The following is a 21,071-nucleotide window of genomic DNA, read 5'->3' as shown; positions in this document are numbered from 1 at the left end:
TAAAATACACCGGTAAAAGATGAAAATAAATAACTCTTTCAACTTTTGCGGACTGGTTCGGGCTACTAACAATCGGGCATTACTGACGCTTATTGGATAAAATTGTTTAGAATATGAAAAGAATATTTATTTTAAAATATTATATTATGATATAAGACATTCTACATTAAAAATATTCTCTTTGAAATGTTCTTATTCAAATTATTTCTTTCTTAATTTTTCTCGACGTCATTTCTCCCATTGTTTACATTTTCAGTCCGAAGCTGTAAATATGTCAGCTTCCACGAAGATGAAATTAATAAATTTTGTATTTTGTATGATTTCCACATTACTTGGGGAATCTGTGGCAATATTAGTTGACAGTCATGTGGAGGAGTTATTAATCAAGCCTCTGCCAAGTGGACATGTTTATTTTCATTTTCAATTCACAACAAAATGGGATGAAAGTTTGGATCAACCGGATTCATGTAATTGCTATTTTCTTTAATCCGAAATATTCTACAAACATGAGATTTTCAAGTGTGAAAGAATTAATAACCACAATATATGCTATTGTACATATTAAAGGAATAGATCGTCTTAGAAAGTACTTTAAATTTTAATTTCACTTAAACTTTACATATCCATCACTCGGCATCAGTGGACTGGGGTCATAAATAAACATCAAAATCCTTCTACAATTATAAATCCGATAAATCCAAAAAAATCAAGCAACTATTTATAAAATGCTGAATACATCCACTAAGTGTTTTCAAATTGTGAATCTTGGAAATCTGCTGTGATCATAAGGGGAAGTACTCTCACATGGCGTTTCAAACATTTTTTGAAGATTGTACGATATATAAATTCACAGAAGACCAAGAAGAAGCAAATCATATCATTTAGAATGATTTCTCCACCACTGACACAATTTTCAACGAAAATCAATCATTGGCAAAGTTTGTTTGTATACACTGGAAGATGATTGTCATTTTGCGCTTGCACATTGATTGGCTTTTCTTTTTCCCTGTTTTAGCGTTGATTACCCAGACTCTTTTATTTAAATTGAACGGATTCATCGGTTGCTCACTTGTTTGTTTAAATTCTGAATATAGTTTTATTGCCGTTATTGCAACATTGATGAAGTGTGGGATGCATACTTGTTTAACCAATGGTCGCTATTAAATACAAATATTAGCCGTAGGACAAGTTTATTCTAAGACGTTCTATTCCTTTAAAGCTCAATTTCAGCGACCCAAATCTGTTTTAAAAATTAAAATCATGTATATTGCTCTCCTTTTAGCTCCGGAACATGCTCGTATTTTTTTAATTATGTATATTGACCTATTGTCTGAGCGAAGTAAAAAGTTTTTCTAATTTTGTCCATTATTTTTATGAGAATTAGAATAACAGCCTCAAAATAGTACGGTTATGCTTAGCATGCTTTTGCATTGATGTGAATATAATTTTTTGTAAGTTTACATTGAAAAGAACCACTTTTCCTCCTAGAATTTCAAGCCCAAAAAAAATTTATAGATTTTGGCTGAAAAATGGGCCTGTGTAAAAACAAATTTTGAAGACATGTGTATATTTTTATTAACGTAAAGATATTCTAAGACTATCAGTACCATTTGAGGCAGCTATTCCAATTCTCATAAAATAATTGAATAAATTCAAAAAACTTACATAAAATTATTAAAAAAATTTTTTATTTTAGTCAAACACTATGGTTTATTTCCAAAGTCACTTGGTGATGTTTTAACGACATATAAAGTACAAGAACTTCATCTATCACAAACCCAAGGTTTATGGCATCATGATAAATGGGGATATCCTGTAACAAGTGCTCCACCTGGTGCAGAATTGTGGGTTTGGTTTCAGCCAACCATTACAAAGTATGTACTGAAAAGTAGCTCAAGTTCAGGACTTTTTCTTGGTAGAGCCATATTAATTTATAATTATAGGCAATAGTTATATAAGATAATTTAACAACAATTACCATATTAAATAACACATAACATTTTATGCTTTATAAAATTATTATGGTAATAAGAGAAATCAAAACTGATTATGTTTTGCGATAAAAGAATTTATTTTTCTCCTCCATCCAAGAACTAATTAAACAATGAATTTATAATATTCTGTATTTCAGCATAGATGAAACCTGGTCAGAATTAGTGAATGCTTTATCAGGCCACTTTTGTTCTTCTTTGAATTTCCTTGATTCCAAATCAACAGTTGCACCAAGATGGTCATTCCGACCACATGGAGTGGCTTCTGAGGGTTATTCTAGTTTCTCTAGATTTATCAGATATGGTGCATTACCACGAGAAATCGTCTGTACAGAAAATCTTACTCCTTGGAAAAAACTATTACCCTGTAATACAAAGGTGAATATTTTTGTTTAAATTTAAGGATGTGTACGTGAAAGGAAACAATATAGTCATATTGTGTGATATTAATTTTCATTATTTTCATAAATTTCATATCTTTAAAGGAATTTTCTTTTGTAAAGGCTGGAAACACTCGACATTTTAATTGATTATGTCAGTTTTCTGTTATATTTTATAGGTTGGATTGGGAAGTTTATTTAAAGCAATTAAACTCTATGATGCTAATTATCATTCCCTTGGTTTACATGTGAGACCAGTTTGTAGAGTAAGTTATTACAGATTTTATTTATCATCTAACATATTGAGATAGATAGGACTTGCTTTGAACAATCAAATTTACGCCTTCTCCAGTGTTGGCGTTTTGTGGCGCAATCAAAAGGTGTATTTCAGGAGCAATAGACTAGTTTATCAAGTCCACTGAAAGTGAAATAGAACACATGCCTTTTCATTGGATGTTCCAAATTGACCCAGTTGAATTTGATTGGTTAAAGCATCAGGTTAGATCGAAAGGTTAATTTGACGAATGTTTAAGACTCTGGTCGTTGGAGCCTACTGTGAAGTGACATTCTAAAAATAAAAACTAATAAAAAAAAATTAAACGAAAGATATAGATGTTTTGTGTTTTCAGAATTCTGAGTGTAAGGAAACAAGTATTGAACTAAGTCAAAGTTTATCAGTTGTATTTGATCCAGTAACCAGCAGTACCAATGGCTATCAAGGTATTTTAACCATATTTATATTAATGTATAAATGTAATGTTATTTTATGTTATGTTATGTCTTGATCTCTAAATTGAATACTGACCAATAAGAGAATATCCTGTGGCATACTTTCTTTTTTTAGATTGGAGTTTAAAGAAAATATTTGGTGATTTCCTGTCAAGTCGTTGTCCTTTAACAACTTCCAGTAAAATATTTGTAGATATCACTAGTAATTTAGTGAGTAATAAACTTTATGATGAATTATGATTTAGTAATGATACTTTATCTAATATTTATTGTTGTACTGTAGTTAAATTTTGAAGAATGATTTCTGAAAAGTGACACAAATAAATTAGATTAAGTTGTGTGAATAAGACTGAATTTGCACTTTGTAATATGTATAAGGCTACTTACTTGTATTTGTATCTGTAGATATATAATTTCAGCCTGATCCTATATTTACTCTGTCACCTGAAGCTGATAGTATAAAGACAGTTAAACGAGGTGATGATACTAGACAATATGCAGTATATGATATAGGTCTACAGACAGCTAATGGTCGTGTATTTAATATAGCTAGTAGATATGATAAACCACTAGAGTACACTGATATAGTTAAACCACCTGTTTCTGCCCAAAGATTTATAACAGGTAGATTGTGTGATTAGGTATTTTTTACACACTTAATTAGCAGTATTTGTTGAAGGTTAAAATCTACCATTGTTTGTAGTTATATTTTGTAAAGGTTGCTTATAACTGGCAAAAGTCCAGAGAAGCTGTTGACATCCATCAGTGTTTGATAAAAGAGCAGATATGAATTATGTTTGTTCCCATAGGATGAGTGTTAAACAGGACCATGTCACTTTGGTGTCATGGTTCTAGATTTATCTACTGTGTGTAAAATAAAGAATTTGTTATTATTTGTATTGATAGGTTATGGTTTAGAGAAGGGTGGTGTAACTAGTTTGATTTATAATAATTTAGATAGTAATTTAACAGTTATCTATATGGAAACTTTACCATGGTTTACTAGGTTCTTTTATAAATCTTTAACATTATCAAATCAAGGAACACTGGTACAACCTTGTAAGTAGAGCTTGTTTACTTAGTCTCCTTATTTTTGTGCACATAAATTTCTTAATTTTGTTGCAATATATTGTTATAGACTTAACTCCCATTTTCTTTGCTACATAGGTTTGAATCAAAAGATTTTAATGAAACATTAAATGCACATATATCAGAAAATTAAGGTTCAGTTTGAGTGCTTTGCAAAAGTTAAGAAAGATTCACTAGTTGATTTATCACTTTATTTCAGATAAAATTAATTATATACCTGGTAAAGATAGAGGCAGACCTTATCATCTTGAAATAGTTTTTAGATTACGAGCCAACTCTGTCACTAAAATTAGCTATGATTTTGAGAGAGCATTTTTAAAATGGACAGAATATCCTCCAGATGCTAATCATGGTTTTTATATTGGTTCAGCTATACTATCTACTGTATTACCTACATCAGTCAACTATACCACACCTCCCCAGTATTCTACTGTTCTAGAAAATAGGTCAGTAATTATAAATCATATTAATTATCTGTAAAACAAAGAAATTCTTGTTTGTATCTAGTCTTAAAACACTTCCATAATTAACATAATCGTGATGGCACATCGGTGTCTCTGCAAGTTACTAGTAACCATAGCGTGACCGTATATCACATGAAATATTAGGTGATCAAAAGGTGTCAACTTACCAATTTTGTTTGAATATATATACATTCATTACTGTGTAGTTTGTTATTGGGAATGTTTATGCTCATACATAAAGAAAAAAAAAACATTTTAAAAAGGTAAATTTGAAGTTGGTCTGAACTGTCCAAACTATTTTGCCATAAGTGGTCACCATATTATTATTCCCTGATCATTATTAAACTTTGGCTCAAACTGGACTGGATTTAATTGAATATGAAGATATATCTATTCTGAAAAGGAAAATGTTTTGAAATTAGATAAAATTGTTTCAGTTTTCAAGAAGATTCAAAAAGTTACTTTTTGAGATTACATACAGAAACATTATTAGTTTCCTTACCAACTCCAGACTTTAGTTTATGTAAAATTGTAATTTTTTTTTAGTTTTAACTGTGATAAGTGTGGCTTTTGAACATATTGCTTGATAATAAGAATTTATATTTTATCCCTAGTTGTAAGAATATTATTCCGAGAGTTACTTCTTACGATTACATACAAAGATGATAACAGTGGGTATGGGTAAAATGTTTCAATTTGGTCAGAAAAAAAAAAAATCAAGGCTTAATTTTCTCTAAATCCTATGCTTAAATTTGGGATTAAAAACAAATGAATATATTAAAATCGTACTATTATCAGAATTTTTTTTTTTTTTGTGGACACAAAATTTTGTAATCTGATTTATGATAACTTTGACTTAATTAGATAAAAATAATTCATTAACCAAATTGCGGTTAGTGACTAGTACTAGTGCTGGGTATTTCCAAACATGTCATGATACCTTTCGTAATATGGGGTAATATAATAACATTTTATCTTTAAAGTTTCTGTATATATTGTTTTATTTCTTTGTAACTGTGATATTTGGTAATGTAGACTTATAAATAGTTTCCAATAATTAAAAGAATTACGATTTTTTTGTTGTATCGTATTGCATTACATTGATTCACCAATATATGGTGCCAGCACTAACCAGTACCAATATCTCCATTAATTAAACATGGCGTGGGTGTCTCACTACAGTTCCCTACTCCAGTTTATGTACAGTCTTATTTGACTTATTATTAGATGTGGCTTTAAAATGTACTACTTAATACTAACAAATACTTTTTTACTTTCCCCAGTTTTAAAGATGATTCAGAGAGTTACTTCTTACGATTACATACAGAGACATTATTAGTTTCCCTACCAACTCCAGACTTTAGTATGCCTTATAATGTGATATGTTTAGCGTGCACTGTTGTAGCTATTGCTTTTGGATCTATACATAATTTAACAACTAGACGCTTTACTCTACTAGATCCATCCAAGAAAAAAGGAATTTTAGCTAAAATAAAAGGATTGTTTAAGAGATCATGAAGACAATTGTAATGTGATTGATTTATATTAATATACAAGAAGTAAAAGAAGAATTGACTGTACAATGTGTTAAGTTAGTTGATAAAAGGACAAGTACGGATATGTATCAACACTTTATATGTGGAAATTGCCTTTTTACTAAAATCTTGACTATTTAATCTTTATTGTAGTAATTATATCAGTTTGTTGGATCAGAGGTTACATGCTGAAACTGACTTCTAAATATATAGGATGTTTTTTATATTGCTTCAACTCTTCAGATTTTTTTGTTTCTACCTTTCATTTTTTCAAGAGAAATGTCTCCAAATATAATTTATTTTTGAAAACCAAGATGTGTGGTGTGAAAGATATTTACATTATTTGTTAGTTTTCTGCCATTTTGATATAGCTCACATAATATGGATGTGTAAATTTAAAACATAATGTAAACACTTTAATATACACTAATATGCAATCATCTTTTGTATGTTTATATTCTTATGACTATTTTTCTTTTATAATAATTTGTATATTATGAGTAAATTAATCAAAGTTTTATGTATTTACTTTATAATTTAATTTTCCACAGGATGAAACAGACAAAACAAATCTTTCTCATCTGCTCAGGTGCCTTGAAAGGAAGTTGGAAAATTTCTCATGACAGATTGCTAAAAGTAAAGAAAAATTGATTCTATTCACAGAAATACTGAATCAGCATATTATTGCCTTATAGTATGATGGTAAAATAATTCATTGAAACATGTTCAGAAATATACATCATGATATGAATAGCTGAAATTTTGTTAGTATTAAATCATTCCATTTATTATTGAGAAATAAAATTAACTTCATTATCATGTATCATGATGTAATAATTCGTATTGTTATGGTATTTATGTCCTGGGTTATACAGATCAAAAACTTATTAAGTCACCATTCCTCATTTTAACCATTTACTCTTCAGACCAAAAGCAAATTTTGAATGCACATTATAAGTAAAACAGAATGTGATAATGTAACTAACTCAGTGTACAAAATCTGATTCAGCTGTTAATAGGTACAGATAATCAAGATAAGATTAAAATACAAGAGGACTTTGTTAATGTATATAATACTCGTTAAATATAGATCAGATGCAGACTTTCATTCTGGGATGGGAAGTTCCAAGAAAATTCAATTCTACCAGTTTATATGTCTTAATCATTATTTATGACTGACCTTATGATGAATTTTCATTTAGAATGTTGTGAATGGATGCCTAATTTGTGTTCTAGATGTGAAGATGAGTAAATAGTGAGTTAGACATCTTATATATAAATTATCCTTCACACTTATCTAGTCCACCATTCAGGACACTCAACTTGTCTTGCAAGTTTCTTAAAATATGATCAGTAAAATGCCAATTTACATCTTCATAACTGGAAATGTGAAATAAGCTGAGAATTTAAAAAGAAAAAGGCAAATTAGACTTTCATATCTTTATTTCTTTGACAATCGGTTTCAAATGTCCATAATTTATGCTTCTTCTTGTTCTTCTTCTTCATCAAATTCGCCCTCTTCTTCAGCTGTAGCATCCTGGTACTGTTGATATTCAGATACCAGATCATTCATATTAGATTCAGCTTCAGTAAACTCCATCTCATCCATACCTTCACCAGTATACCAATGGAGGAAAGCCTTTCGTCTGAACATAGCAGTGAATTGTTCAGAGACTCTTTTGAATAGTTCTTGGATGGCCGTGCTATTACCAATAAAGGTAGCAGACATTTTAAGACCTCTTGGTGGAATGTCACAGACAGCTGTTTTTACGTTGTTAGGAATCCATTCAACAAAGTAACTGCTGTTCTTATTCTGAACATTCAACATCTGTTCATCAACTTCCTTCATTGACATTCGACCTCTGAACATAGCAGCAACAGTAAGATATCTGCCATGACGAGGATCACAGGCAGCCATCATGTTTTTGGCATCAAACATCTGTTGAGTAAGTTCTGGCACTGTGAGAGCTCTATATTGCTGGGAGCCACGAGATGTAAGGGGAGCAAAACCAGGCATGAAGAAATGAAGACGTGGGAAGGGAACCATGTTGACAGCCAATTTACGTAAATCAGCATTAAGTTGACCAGGGAATCGAAGACATGTTGTAACACCTGACATTGTGGCTGATACCAGATGATTTAAATCACCATAAGTTGGTGTGGTGAGTTTCAATGTACGGAAACAGATATCATATAAGGCTTCATTATCAATGCAATAAGTTTCATCTGTGTTTTCTACCAATTGATGAACGGAAAGGGTTGCGTTGTACGGTTCAACTACTGTGTCTGATACCTGAAATTAGAAAATTGGTTTATACAATCTTGATCATAAATGTGGATGATGCCGAATCAAATGTCTTCTCAGTTTAACAGATGCAACTTTCACATGCAATTTCTACTTTTTTCATCCATATCTTGGTTGTGTTTCTTGAATTTAATTTCTCAAATCCTAGCACTCTGCATCCGATGTAATGACATGTTCATGAAAAAAACAAACATTTACCTTTGGTGAAGGAACAACTGAAAATGTGTTCATTATTCTGTCTGGATATTCTTCTCGGATTTTGCTGATAAGTAAAGTTCCCATACCAGAACCAGTTCCACCACCAAGAGAATGAGTCAACTGAAATCCTTGTAAACAATCACAACTTTCAGCTTCCTTTCTGACAACATCTAATACAGAATCAACCAATTCAGCACCTTCTGTGTAATGTCCTTTAGCCCAATTATTACCAGCCCCAGACTGACCAAAAACAAAGTTATCTGGTCGGAAAATCTGCCCAAATGGACCAGAACGAACAGAGTCCATTGTTCCTGGCTCCAAATCAACCAAAACTGCTCTGGGGACATATTTGCCACCTGAAATAATATAATAAATAATGAATGAAAACCAAAAACTTAATGGAGATCATAATTATCTTATATAATAATATCTACTCAAGTTATGTGGCCATTAAAAGAATTTCAAACATTGAACTTTACAGTTCTGCTCAATTCCAATACACTGATATAGAAATAACTTGTGGTGAATACATAAAAAAAAAATTATTTGACAAAATAAAATGTAATTGTAAGCTTAATACATACCAGTGGCTTCATTGTAATAAACATTAATTCTCTCTAATTGTAAATCTGAATCACCATGATAGGTTCCTGTTGGGTCAACACCATGTTCATCAGAAATAACTTCCCAGAACTGTAACAAAAAAATTACCTGTTAAGACATTGATTTAAAAGAGTCCTTTGATTGAAGTTGAAGTTACTTATAAATATAAGCCTACCACTAGACTACTGACACTGTTGAGGCTAATACAATCATCAATGATCCTGAAAGTGATAGGGTACCGGTAATTACAAGGGTTGAAAAACCTCTAGGCCATAGCCTTCATTCATCAAGCCGATCTACCACATGTATCTCACTTTCTAAGATGTACCAGCTTCAAAACAGTAATTTAATTTATTAACGACACCTCACGCACGTAATATATCCATAGGCATATATTATAATCCTTATGAATATTGTCTAGGCCTAGTAGGCTAGATCCACATTCTTATGCTGGGGCTCTTGTCCCTTGCCAACTTGGTCTGGACTGCGCACATACAGATTAAGACCCATCACCCTGATCAGACAGCAGACTAAACAAAACAATAGTAGGCCTACGATCTAAAAGAAATTTTAAGAAATTTAGAATCAAGGATTCTTAGATTCTCGCGGCACGAGTTTTTTTTTAACAAGACTAGGCCTAAATCTTAGACTTATCAATGAAACCATAGCCTACATACCTTAGCACCGATTTGGTTGCCACATTGGCCAGCTTGCATGTGTACAATTTCTCTCATTTTGATTTGTTTCCGACTAGTAAACTTTGTAAGATTTAGTTTGTTTCTTGTTGAAATTAAAACTGCGACTGTGTTGATAAACCGATGATGTCAACATACTATTATAGCATTCATGGTTACTAGGTTACGTGTAAACACTTAGACCTTAACAACGTCATTGATTGGTTGAACAGATTATAGGCGGGAAACCGTATAGGAGCGGCCCTAGCAACGGTTTATAACACCGTAACCTAATCTTTTCCTGATGAACAAAGCACTTTCGTACAACACCATGTAGGCTACCACAAAAACCTATCAATAAACCTTCTCGTTTTTAGATTTTTACTGCTTATTGTGAATAAAAAAAATTCTGATTTGCTCGAAATTTTATCACGAATTTTACCTGTCTTTCTTGGTTTTCTGGTTGTTGACCAATATCTTTCGGTCGCAAACCGGAGGGCAAGGCTAGGTCCACACAATTAGTGAATTTTGCTGGCCTGAGAAGAAAATGCTTAGGTTATTTTTTTTTTAAAAAAAAAAGGGGGGGGGGGGGGGGGGGGGGGGGGTAAATAGGCCTACCCTATACGCAACTGTCTGACAGTCATTATAGGCCTAAGCCATATAGGCCTACATATAGGGTCATAGGCCTATATATTTTTTGAATTGTTAGTTCCTTCAAATTATTCTTGATAATTATGTGTATAATCAAGTAATAAAATCAGGATTAAAATCTTCCGATTCGTCGTCATTTGGTTGATAGTAACAGATAACAACGTTCTCAATCTGTGGTTGAATTGAATACTGGTTCTTCGGGTATCCCTCAATAGTGAAAAAGACCGATTGCTATTTTTTAAAGCTAAAACGTCTCCTTTAACAATTATTTATAGATATTTCAATAAACAATAACCCCTATATTGATGACTCACAATCCACACCTTTTATAGTATCATGTAGCCTCTATAGATACTAAATCAAAACAATCCACGTAGGCAAAATATTCTATATCATTTATCAGGTATCTGAATATCATTTCAATACAATATTGTTTATGTATGATATCAAATAAGTCGGAATAGCCTAAATGTCAAAACATTTAGGAGCATGTTCAAACTTGATTTATCTTATTTGGGCGCAACTATTTTCCTTCAGGCTCAAATTCGGATTAAAATTCTTCAAGATATACAGATAGCTACAAATCGTGCTTGAACGTAGGCCTACATTGTTGATAATCGTCAGGTTTCCTAATTACCTTTCACAATAAAATAAAGTCGATCTATTGGAAAGGATAACAATAAGAGGCAATTGTTATCAAAGCAAGACTTTATACATAAAATTAATTTACATTTACTCAATGCAATCCAAAATTAGTCTTGCAAGAATTTCGAGAGCCCGACAAATCTGGCCCTATCCTTTCATCGGAAATGATATGTAGACAGTTTTAATCTTTCGATTCGCGTTGTAAGACTTTTGAATCTTAAGACTCTTTGCAGTTATTGTAAAAATTATTTTGGTTATGTTGAGAATTATTGGTTGGTTTAACATCAATAGATTGAGATTTTGTTGACGGTGAAGTTGATGGTGAGGTTCTAGATATAATCCATTCGTCTGGTATCCAACATGCATTATATACTACATCCGGATTCATCTCACATTTCCTAAAGGTAAAGTGAAAGAGAGAAAATATTGTCTATACATAGATTAATATAAAGGTGCTACTTTGACGACGAACAGGGGCTGTAAAAAGCCTTTTCATAAGAAATCGACAGTTCCACGTTAAATAAGTCTAAGTCTATAATGCAATCCATTCAATTCAGATTACAATTTCGTTTCTTTTTTGTTTCCTGATATTTACCTACTCCATTGAAAACGAAAAATATCAGAAAAAAATTATAATATTTTCTTGATAAAATGGAATCTAACGGGACAAGCAACATCAGTATGAAAGAGGAAGAAATTTTGGAAAAGCAGCGACATGAGCCTACTCTTTTTTTTTTTATTTCCAACTATCGATGATTTTTTTACCACCTGTATCAAACATCGGTTGTTCCCTCAGACCTGCATCACTAAAGGTGAGACTTGGTTGAAAAAATACGAAGGTATCACCTATAACCGGGATATAACTTATAGAGCCACTCCAACTACTAAATTATTAAGAGAGTTTATATATAGTTTAAACCAACTCATAATATAATCGGCGGTTATTAGTATACAGACAAATTATAATGTAATATAATATCTATAGTATTGTCGATAGATTCAACCCTAAGTGAGATATCATTAGCACAATAGTGACAATCAGACTGTCTGATCGAACCCCATTAAAAGTTATGCAGTAATATACATACCAGTTGGAATCAATATCAGATAGTTTTACACAGGATGGTAGTTTTCTCCATTTACCACAACTACTACACTGAACTAAAGCTGTTGAAAGATCGTCTTTAGTTTTATAAATTCTGGGTCGTTTACGTCTGTATGGCCGAACTAGAGCTGGAATCTAAAAGAATATTAATATAATCCTGTCGAACACAGGAACAAAATGTTTAGTATTTCTTTCCAATACCATGTATTAATATAAATATATAATTTACATAATATGTATGATGTATTTATTTCAGAATGTCAATCGGAATTTTGTCGTCACAAAAGCAATTTGCATTTAAATGATTGTTGCAACTTTCATGAAACCACCGAGATACTGAACTCACATTTCTTTTCAATTTCTCTCTTGGTCTCAGCCTACTTGGCATAGGTTCAACTAATTCGGCTGTGAACCTTTTCGCTGGAGCGTATCTCCAATCTGGATTTTGTTCCCGAATTGCTGCGATATCTTTTGCAAATTCCAGTCTGAAAATAGAAAAATAATAAATGCAATGCTCCTGTAAAAAAAACACAGAATACGCGATCTACATATTTTAAAGATGGGTTTTCTTCTGTTTTAGAGTTAAATTAAGCAAACAATTTGATTAATTTGTATTTTTAATGAATTATCGTGTATTCTTAATCTTATTATTATGTTCTTATTAAAGTTAATTAAGAGTTTTAACCTATCATAAATGTTCATGTATGTACAGTCTGGATAAACAAAAAAAAAACATTTTTACCTTACTTGATCGGTCACTCATTGGAATGCTGCTGGTAATTATCTTCTAATTTAGCTCATTATGAATTAATTATGGACACGTGAGATAAACTGGTATTTTTCCAAGTTAATAGAACAACTCCATTTTCATTCATATAAGTATTAGCAATTTCATTTTCATAAATGAAAATAAGGGAACCCTTCTTTAACAAAACAATATTCTTACTCATAAGGTTTTCTTTCCTCGGCAGACATTTTTCTCCACCTAGATCCCAAAATTCGTGATATTTCACGATTATCCAGTTTAGGTCTTTCAGCTGCTATAATCTGTCTACAAGCGATAGAATATCTCATAAACCCATTCTTTGGTCTTCTGGGTTCAACCACTGAAAAGCAAACCATATCCATATTGAAAGTAATGTAATTCTCGGGCTGGGATTGTATATTAGGAATACTTTTCATGAAACGTCCTTTTCAATATTTTTATTACTCTGATTTACGACCGAGGTGTGGGGGAGGGGGGATGGAGGTTGGGTAACCATAACCAGTCAATAATGATACATTACCTGATATTGAGTTCGTAACATCAAAACATTTATTATAGAAATGTAATTAACATTGTCTGAAATATCCTATTATGGAAAAAAATAAATAAGTTACCCAAAGTCCCACGATTCAAAGAATCATCTTTATTATTATTTGGATCAATTGGCTTTTCACATTTCAGTTGTTGTTTTTGGGGATGTCCGCCTGTTTCGTGAAAACTATCAATGTCCTTTCCCTCATTTCCAACCAGCATGTGAGCATCTGTTAAGACACCATTGGAGAAGATAAACCTTGTAGGTAAAATGGTACGGGATCTCTTCAAATATTGATGGTGGCCCAGCAGTTGTGGTAATCTTGTGTCGGGTGGTTGATAACGGTCATATAACGGACTATATTGTGGGCTACCACGTGGATGACCATGACTATCTGCTTTGGTTTGATTTTCATGCTGTACTGGATATTTATTTTTAGCAGTAAGTGTTTTCAAATGCACTCCAGCAATGAGAGTTTCGGGAGTAAATAAGGTAGAATGCGAACCGAAACAGAAGAGTGAATTCTCTTGTTGGTCTTTATAATATTCTTCGTTTAACCATGAGATCTCCTCTTTCAAAACATCACCCTCAGTCGTTGGAAATGGTTTAATATTAGTAAACACTTGTTCCTGAAAACGAGAAAAGACAAAGCGTTGCATCACAGATTCAGTAGTTTTCTGCAATCTGTATATTGTGGTGCTAGGACATTGACTTTACCATCTGTAACCCTGTTGTGGTTATAATGACCTTGACCTTAACCTGAAAATGCACTTAGGTGCAATTCAATACTATTCTCTTCTTTTTATTTTCAAAAAAATTATACCAACTGCTACGGTACTATAAACGTGATAAAACATAGTATTGAATAACAACTTACAGATAAATGTGGTGGATCTAAACACGATAGAGCTTCAACCTCTTTCCATAAATATTCCGTGGCTTCTCTCTCATCAATTTGATTCTGGAAACAGAAAGAAAACAACATTAAAGTGATGAAAAAAAGAAGGGTTTTCTAGTCTTTGATGTACACTGAAACTTAGACCTATATGGGGCTTTTTTAAGTAAACTATAAAGTTTTTTTTTAAGTGAACTATACACATAGACTTATAATATTATGTTGGTTACGATTCCCCACGTAAAACAATATCAAATACTTCTGGAAAACAACTCTGACATGAAGTCGAAGGCCTTTTCCACTTTTTTTTCAAGGCTATGCATTAGTCTGTTCTTGTAATTGGTTTCGGTCTTAAAAATCTCACCCAATCTATCTGCCTGCAAGTTTTCACTTGTAGATTCTTCTGTGGGTGTGATATTGTAGTGGTAGAAAACGATGAGCTTACTGGACTATCTGATTCCTGTTTCTGAAATGTTATAATAAAGCTTGTAAATACATATACCCTAGGCCGAGGCTATGTTTTTTTTCAAAAAATCCTGTTTGGTGAAATCCTTACTACACCTGAAAATGGTTCAAAATCAATTAAGGATGCCCCTGCAGATAAAGTAAGACTTCACAGAAAAGGCGGTTGTTTCGGATTATATATTATTGGCCTTAGGCCTACGTGACCATGCAGAGCCTGGATTGAGGACCACTTCAAGACTTCTTTTCTGTTTTTTTTTTATGCTACATATTTCTTATATTTCTAAAGATTACCTCTTTAAACTCCATCTTTTATTGGTTTCATATCTTTAGTTTCAATCTAGGCCTTCCTCATTGACCGACATACCATATTTATACAGGCTCTTATTGATAACTTTAACCCGAATTTGGTTGCTTTGATACATTGTTGCATGACAAGGTTAGTGGGTACGAACAACACGATGAGTTGCATAAAAGGTTTCCAAATAGTGGGAATAAAGGTTACGTTTCAATTTCTCTTGAGAATCTGAATCTAATTTGTCTGAATATGGATATGATTTCTAAATCTATATAGCCTATAAGTGCAGTATGTACATCATTGTAATTTTATTTAATATTCCTGTTTAATATTTCTATTAAAAATACTTTCATGCTGAAATTGTTTTACTGGTTGTACTCAGAAATTTCAATAGTTCGTTTATTTATAAAGTTGTTGTGTACTCAATGGTTTGTTTCAAATGTGGTCAGGGTTTAATTGGCAGTCTTTTGCAGACGTCGGTAGTAAAAAGTAAGCTACAAATAGATATCACGTGATATTGTTTTTAACAAAATGGGGGATTTTAAAATCAGCTGAAATCGAGAGCATTGAACTTTTTGTTGAATTAATTATGATATGTGAGGACAATCTCACAAAACAGGTAACGGGACTTCTCTCCAGAAAATTTGATTTTGAAATCATTGGTTAGTCTATATGAGGTGAAGGGTTTTTCAATGTACTTTCATGACACGTCATTTTATGCATGAATACGAAAATAGCATCAATATCAAATCCTACTTTCACTTTTACATAATTCTTAGAAAACTCCATCCTCATTTTACGTAGCACTCTTGGAGCCGAGAGATGACTTGTAAGAATGTAAGAGACATTTAGAACCTGTATCTTGTATGTTATGTTATACCTATTGAAAAGTAAATAACTAATGACATCAACTATTTCAAATTTAGGTTGAAGAAATTGAAGCTCTCACAGCTATCTATAATGATGATTTGAAAGTGGTAAATGAAAGTAAAAGAGAATATGAAATAAAAGTTTGTAAAGATGAACAGAATGATAAATACATTGTGTTACAGGTAGGTCTAAAAGTGACAACATGTATGTTAAAAATTGATGTAAAGCCCAACGCAGATGAGGGAACATTTTAAGCGAACAATCATAAAAATTTTGTTTCGATCATTTTTTTCACCGTCTGCGGATTACAGAAACACGAACAAAAATGTTCGTGAGAATTGTTCGTGAAATCAAACATGTTTGATTTTTTAAAATTGTTCGCCTCCCGAACAATTCTTTGTTCGCCGTCTGCGTTAACGACGAACATTAGCGCCGAACATTCATCGACGAAAGACCAATCAGCGATCGAAGCCAGACCACATGACACTCAAAATGGCGACGTCCAGTGAATCCACCAACACAAAATTTGGACTGTGGAGAAGGAGCAGATTTTAGTAGATATGTGGTCGCAATCTGCCTCAATATTGTGTTGAACCCATCTTTGTCAACCCCGAAATATTGCCGATACATTGCTGGGTCGTCAGCCGACAGCTCCTGTACAAGGTTGCCGAACACACCCTGCTCTGTACGACGTTGAATCCAGATACGGACCCAAATGCTCCTATTTTACCGTCAACGTTGGCGTCTTTTTAAAATTAATAAAATAGCTAACGCAATTTTACTTTTTCTTTTAGACGTCGCCATGTTGAGGTCATGTGATTTTCCGTGGCACTGGCGTATTGTTCGAGCTAAATGTTCCTCGTCTGCGGAATTATGTTTGTCGTCTGCGGATAACGGAAAACAAATTTATTTGTTCGATGTTTTTGTTCGTCGACAGAAATGTTCCACGTCTGCGTTGGGCTTAAGGAAGCCAAACTATGATAGTTGACATGGATTAAAAGCCAACCAGAGTTAGATTGTTATCTCACTTCTTTATAGATAGTTTCATTTCAATTAAAAATCAACAAAAATGATCCAGGCATTTCCTGTAACCTTAATATCAGTCATAATTTTTTGAAGTAAATAATGTGAGGATATTTGAAAAAAGTTTTTATTTGACACATATTGTTATTGATAGTCAATAATTTTACAGTTTACTCTACCAGATGATTACCCTACATCTTCACCACCTCAATATCAACTCAAGTAAGTTGTATCAGTAATAAATAAATTGTTTATCAAAGTGAGTGATCACAGAGCAATAGACAGGGCTCCAACAAAATTGTTACCAAATAACTAAGACTTTTATGACTTATTGCTGTCATCGATTTACCTTATGATGGTTAACCTGTGACAAATTTAGTTTGACCAAATTTACAATAACGGATATACCTTCTAATAAACTAGTGTGTTACTCCAACGCAATAGAAATATATTATGACAATAAAATCCATCTTTTCTTATTGACAAAAGCTCTGCACACTATCATTATAAATCACAACTGCTTAGGAAATAGCAATTATTTTTAGGACACAGGGCAAAGTAAATGAAATATGGCGCTCTCTTTTGGTATTTCTTGAAAGTGATATTTCTACAACTTAAGAACAACTTCAAATGAAGGAATATAAAATATAATGTAATGTTTGCTTGTTTAAAGAGCCTCCTGGTTAAGTAAAGATGAAAGAAGGGTATTAGATAATGGTTTAGCTGATATATTTATGTAAGTTTAATGGTTTATATCAGTATTCTATATGAAACTGATTAGTTAATTCTTTTGATTACTCCATGATTAATCAACAGCTGAATGATGAACAAGATACATGCTGTAAATGATGGAGACTAGTTTTGATGGTTTTGAAACCGAGCTTGTTTTAGTCCTAGCTTTATGTTTGCTTAGATTTTAAATTAACACAGATAGTCATATGAGCTTTTGACTTGACAAAATTTCTTTATAATATTGTAGCTCCATAAATCCTTATGAAAGAGAACGTCAACTTTTATCTAAGTTTAGTAGAATATACATGAATTTTCTTTAGGTTTTCCCTTTTACCACTGATAAGTCTCACTACATGCTAACTGCTTTTTAACCCAAAAATTGTCTATTTGTTTTAAGAGAGAATATGGGTGATAGTATAATTTACTTGTGGATTGAGAAAATTAGAGAATTTTTACAAGAAATTTTAGATGATGCCAACCATGGTAAGTTATAACATAAGGCCTGTAATAATTGGTTAGATTTTATATTTTAATGTTCATATAAACTGTACAACTAAAGTAAATAGTGGTTTTTGAAATGTTAAAACATAGATGAAATCACTTCTACTACATTGATGTTATAAATTTATGTGAAATCACGAAACAGGTTTCAGTGAATCTACGTCATTGGTGTTTTTTATCGATGTTTAATCAACAGATACATTCAGTCTCTTGTAAAACATTGTTTTGGCTTGTTAAGAGAGAGAGTTTACACAGAACTTTCCTTTATTGCAGCCCATTATAGAGTGCTAAAAGCTGGTGCTGTCAATGATATTGATGTTATTGATGAACAGCTAGAAGAGGAAGAAAGAGGAGATGTTGTGAATTACGAAGATTTTGAAGATTATAAATATGAGTATACGGGGAAATATGAAAAAAAGACACAAGAAATGGAGACAAGTAAGTCACATTTAAAACAAAATTATAGAGCATATTGATTTCATAAGGCATGACTGTTAAAAGCCTCAAATGTTTTTAAAGAATTGTTGCTGAAAAATATTATTGAAGTGAAAAATAAAATCTTATATATGTTCTACTTCTGCTTCAGGTAATAAATGTCCAGAAATTTTACATGGAGAATTTGTTCATGATAGAAAAAGTGTCTTTCAAGCTCATTTAGCACCAGTTCATTCGGAGGAAGAAGTATGTTTCAAATCTTATGCCCTCAATGTATTAGATAATAATCTTCAAATCATATTTGCTTGTAATTCGAAATAATTTTAAAAAAAGGTTGTTTTTATTTTTAGAAGTCTGACTTCGTCCTACAACAGCACACAAATATTTGGGTGTATATTGTAATGGTCTCGTTGGTTCACAAATATACAAATGTACCCTGCACTGTCACTTTAACAAAAATTATCCTATTGTCATGTCTGCGGTATGATAATTTTTTATAGGTGCAATTAGTCATGGAAAAGTTATTGGAAAATAGGAAAGTAGCAGCAGCAACACATAATATACAAGCATATAGGTGAGATTCTATACAGTTTATACAGACACTATGTCTTTCATAATTAGATTTGCTTGTAAATGCAACATGATAAACAACAAATAAATGTTACAAACCCTAAAGACATTAATTTACATGTACTTGCATATAGCTCATGCTCACTCTTTTTGAACACCTGATGCCACACTGTAGCAATGTTTATTACCTTGACACTCCTTTTGATGTCAAGTTGGTTTTTACATTCACACTTGTATTACATTTATCAAATATAGAATATGTAAAGAAGGTAAACATACTGTTTGGTATCAAGATTGTAAAGATGATGGTGAAATACATGCAGGAAATAGAATTCTTCATTTAATGGAGGTAATTTAATCAAAACTATTTTTTGAATCAAAACATAAAATTTCTGAAATACATGGTAGAGAATCTTAGTTTTTGTTGAAATTTCCACTTTATATCACCTAGCCTTGGATGCAATGAACACAGTGTTGAATAATCTCAAAGCAGCTTCATGATCTTAAGAATTCAGTCAAATTCACCAACAAAATTATATTCTTCAACATCTTTTATTATGATTCTTATATACTTATAACAGATTTTAGAAGCTACGAATGTATTAGTTGTTATAACAAGGTGGTATGGTGGTATACATTTAGGTCCCGATAGATTTAAACATATAAATTGTTGTGCTAGAAATATACTTGAACAGGGTGGTTATATCAAAAATAAGGTAAATTTCATATTATGCACATTTATTCTCAAATCTATAAATTTTCTTTCATTCATGCATATCATTATGTGAAATGGTTATGAAAATGTAGTTGCATATTTCAGTATCTCTCATTTTGTCTACTTGTATTGAGATAAGATAGATTAGAGTTTTTATCTGGTTTTGATGAACCTTTTTATGCATATATTAATAATCATATCTCATGTGAATAATACTGGTGATGTTACTGGCACCATATTTATTTTCATTCTGACGTCTGTGGTTCTTGCGATTCCACTTAAACCAATGCGTTTTATGACGTCATTAGAGGGGAGCTACCGGAAGCTACAAATGATATCTATGCAGTTCCTCTCTAGTGACGTCATAAAACGCATTAGTTTTAGTGGAATTGCAAGACCACAGACGTCAGAATGAAAATTAAAAAGGTGCAAATTAATATTATCAGTGTTAACATAACAAGTATAGAAAACCTCTTTACAATTCCTTTAATTATCGTGTTATCATCAAATCAATAAAAAAACTAACATCGTTAATGTGTTTGTTATTTCAGAGCGAGAAGAAAGGTCCTAAAAGTAAAAAATCTAAATGATATTTTATGAACACTCAATGTAAATAATGCATTTGTCACATAAATCAAATCGAAAATATTTCATTTATTTCATGTTAACCGTGTATTTTCAATTAGAGCAAATTATTGTTATCTGGAATAGACTTTTATTGCAAAAGAAATAGGGTATGTCTCTTCAGACAATGAAACCCCTAGATTCTATATTTAAATAGCCTAATTTACACGAGACAAGCCAAAAAAGTCTAATTTATTTCAAAGTTTTCATTACAACTATTGTGAATAATGTTATTTTGGTAGTAGTACAGTCAATTGTCATATTTGAAAATATGGAGAA

General features: G+C 32.0%; 4 protein-coding genes across 4 annotated transcripts; 2 read left to right on the top strand and 2 right to left on the bottom strand.

Annotated features, from left to right (window-relative positions):
- Nucleotides 1–316: 316 nt before the first annotated feature.
- Nucleotides 317–6,171, top strand: LOTGIDRAFT_128945 (hypothetical protein; the record flags this gene model as incomplete). Its single annotated transcript, XM_009064505.1, has 10 exons — nt 317–467; nt 1,697–1,874; nt 2,132–2,369; nt 2,551–2,637; nt 3,001–3,073; nt 3,216–3,310; nt 3,520–3,724; nt 4,007–4,159; nt 4,389–4,635; nt 5,937–6,171. The coding sequence occupies 10 exons, from the start codon at nt 317–319 to the stop codon at nt 6,169–6,171; spliced, it is 1,662 nt and encodes a 553-aa protein (XP_009062753.1).
- A 1,442-nt stretch (nt 6,172–7,613) lies between these two features.
- Nucleotides 7,614–10,124, bottom strand: LOTGIDRAFT_220547 (hypothetical protein). Its single transcript, XM_009064504.1, has 4 exons — nt 9,972–10,124; nt 9,276–9,384; nt 8,692–9,047; nt 7,614–8,481 (listed from the first exon to the last, which is right to left on the bottom strand). Exons 1-4 carry the CDS (start codon nt 10,026–10,028, stop codon nt 7,666–7,668), a joined length of 1,338 nt encoding a protein of 445 aa, XP_009062752.1. The 5' UTR covers nt 10,029–10,124; the 3' UTR covers nt 7,614–7,665.
- Nucleotides 10,125–11,481: 1,357 nt separating this feature from the next.
- LOTGIDRAFT_167034 (hypothetical protein) lies at nt 11,482–15,333 on the bottom strand (the record flags this gene model as incomplete). Its single annotated transcript, XM_009064503.1, has 8 exons — nt 11,482–11,662; nt 12,353–12,504; nt 12,716–12,854; nt 13,316–13,475; nt 13,750–14,296; nt 14,545–14,628; nt 14,927–15,028; nt 15,319–15,333. The coding sequence occupies 8 exons, from the start codon at nt 15,331–15,333 to the stop codon at nt 11,482–11,484; spliced, it is 1,380 nt and encodes a 459-aa protein (XP_009062751.1).
- Nucleotides 15,334–16,248: 915 nt separating this feature from the next.
- Nucleotides 16,249–20,241, top strand: LOTGIDRAFT_129058 (hypothetical protein; the record flags this gene model as incomplete). The annotated part of the gene is made up of 9 exons (XM_009064502.1): nt 16,249–16,374; nt 17,385–17,437; nt 17,889–17,951; nt 18,345–18,430; nt 18,743–18,886; nt 19,035–19,129; nt 19,384–19,457; nt 19,709–19,802; nt 20,035–20,241. Coding segments are annotated over 9 exons (942 nt in total), but the record flags the coding sequence as incomplete, so codon positions are not given.
- Between the last annotated feature and the right edge of the window lie 830 nt (nt 20,242–21,071).

The sequence above is a fragment of the Lottia gigantea genome, assembly GCF_000327385.1.
Source record: "Lottia gigantea unplaced genomic scaffold LOTGIsca_63, whole genome shotgun sequence".
Classification (NCBI taxonomy): domain Eukaryota; kingdom Metazoa; phylum Mollusca; class Gastropoda; family Lottiidae; genus Lottia; species Lottia gigantea.
The sequence above is the reverse complement of the archived record's forward strand: the minus strand, read 5'-3'. Positions and strand labels throughout refer to the sequence as shown.

Bases quoted from the DNA above. Each gene is read 5' to 3' on its own strand.
- LOTGIDRAFT_220547 (XM_009064504.1), bottom strand. From the start codon at position 10,028: ATGAGAGAAATTGTACACATGCAAGCTGGCCAATGTGGCAACCAAATC. The intron at 9,048-9,275 runs GTATGTATTAAG...ATATTATTTCAG, and splicing joins TTATTACAATGAAGCCACTG to GTGGCAAATATGTCCCCAGA. The intron at 8,482-8,691 runs GTAAATGTTTGT...TTCTAATTTCAG, and splicing joins CAGTTGTTCCTTCACCAAAG to GTATCAGACACAGTAGTTGA.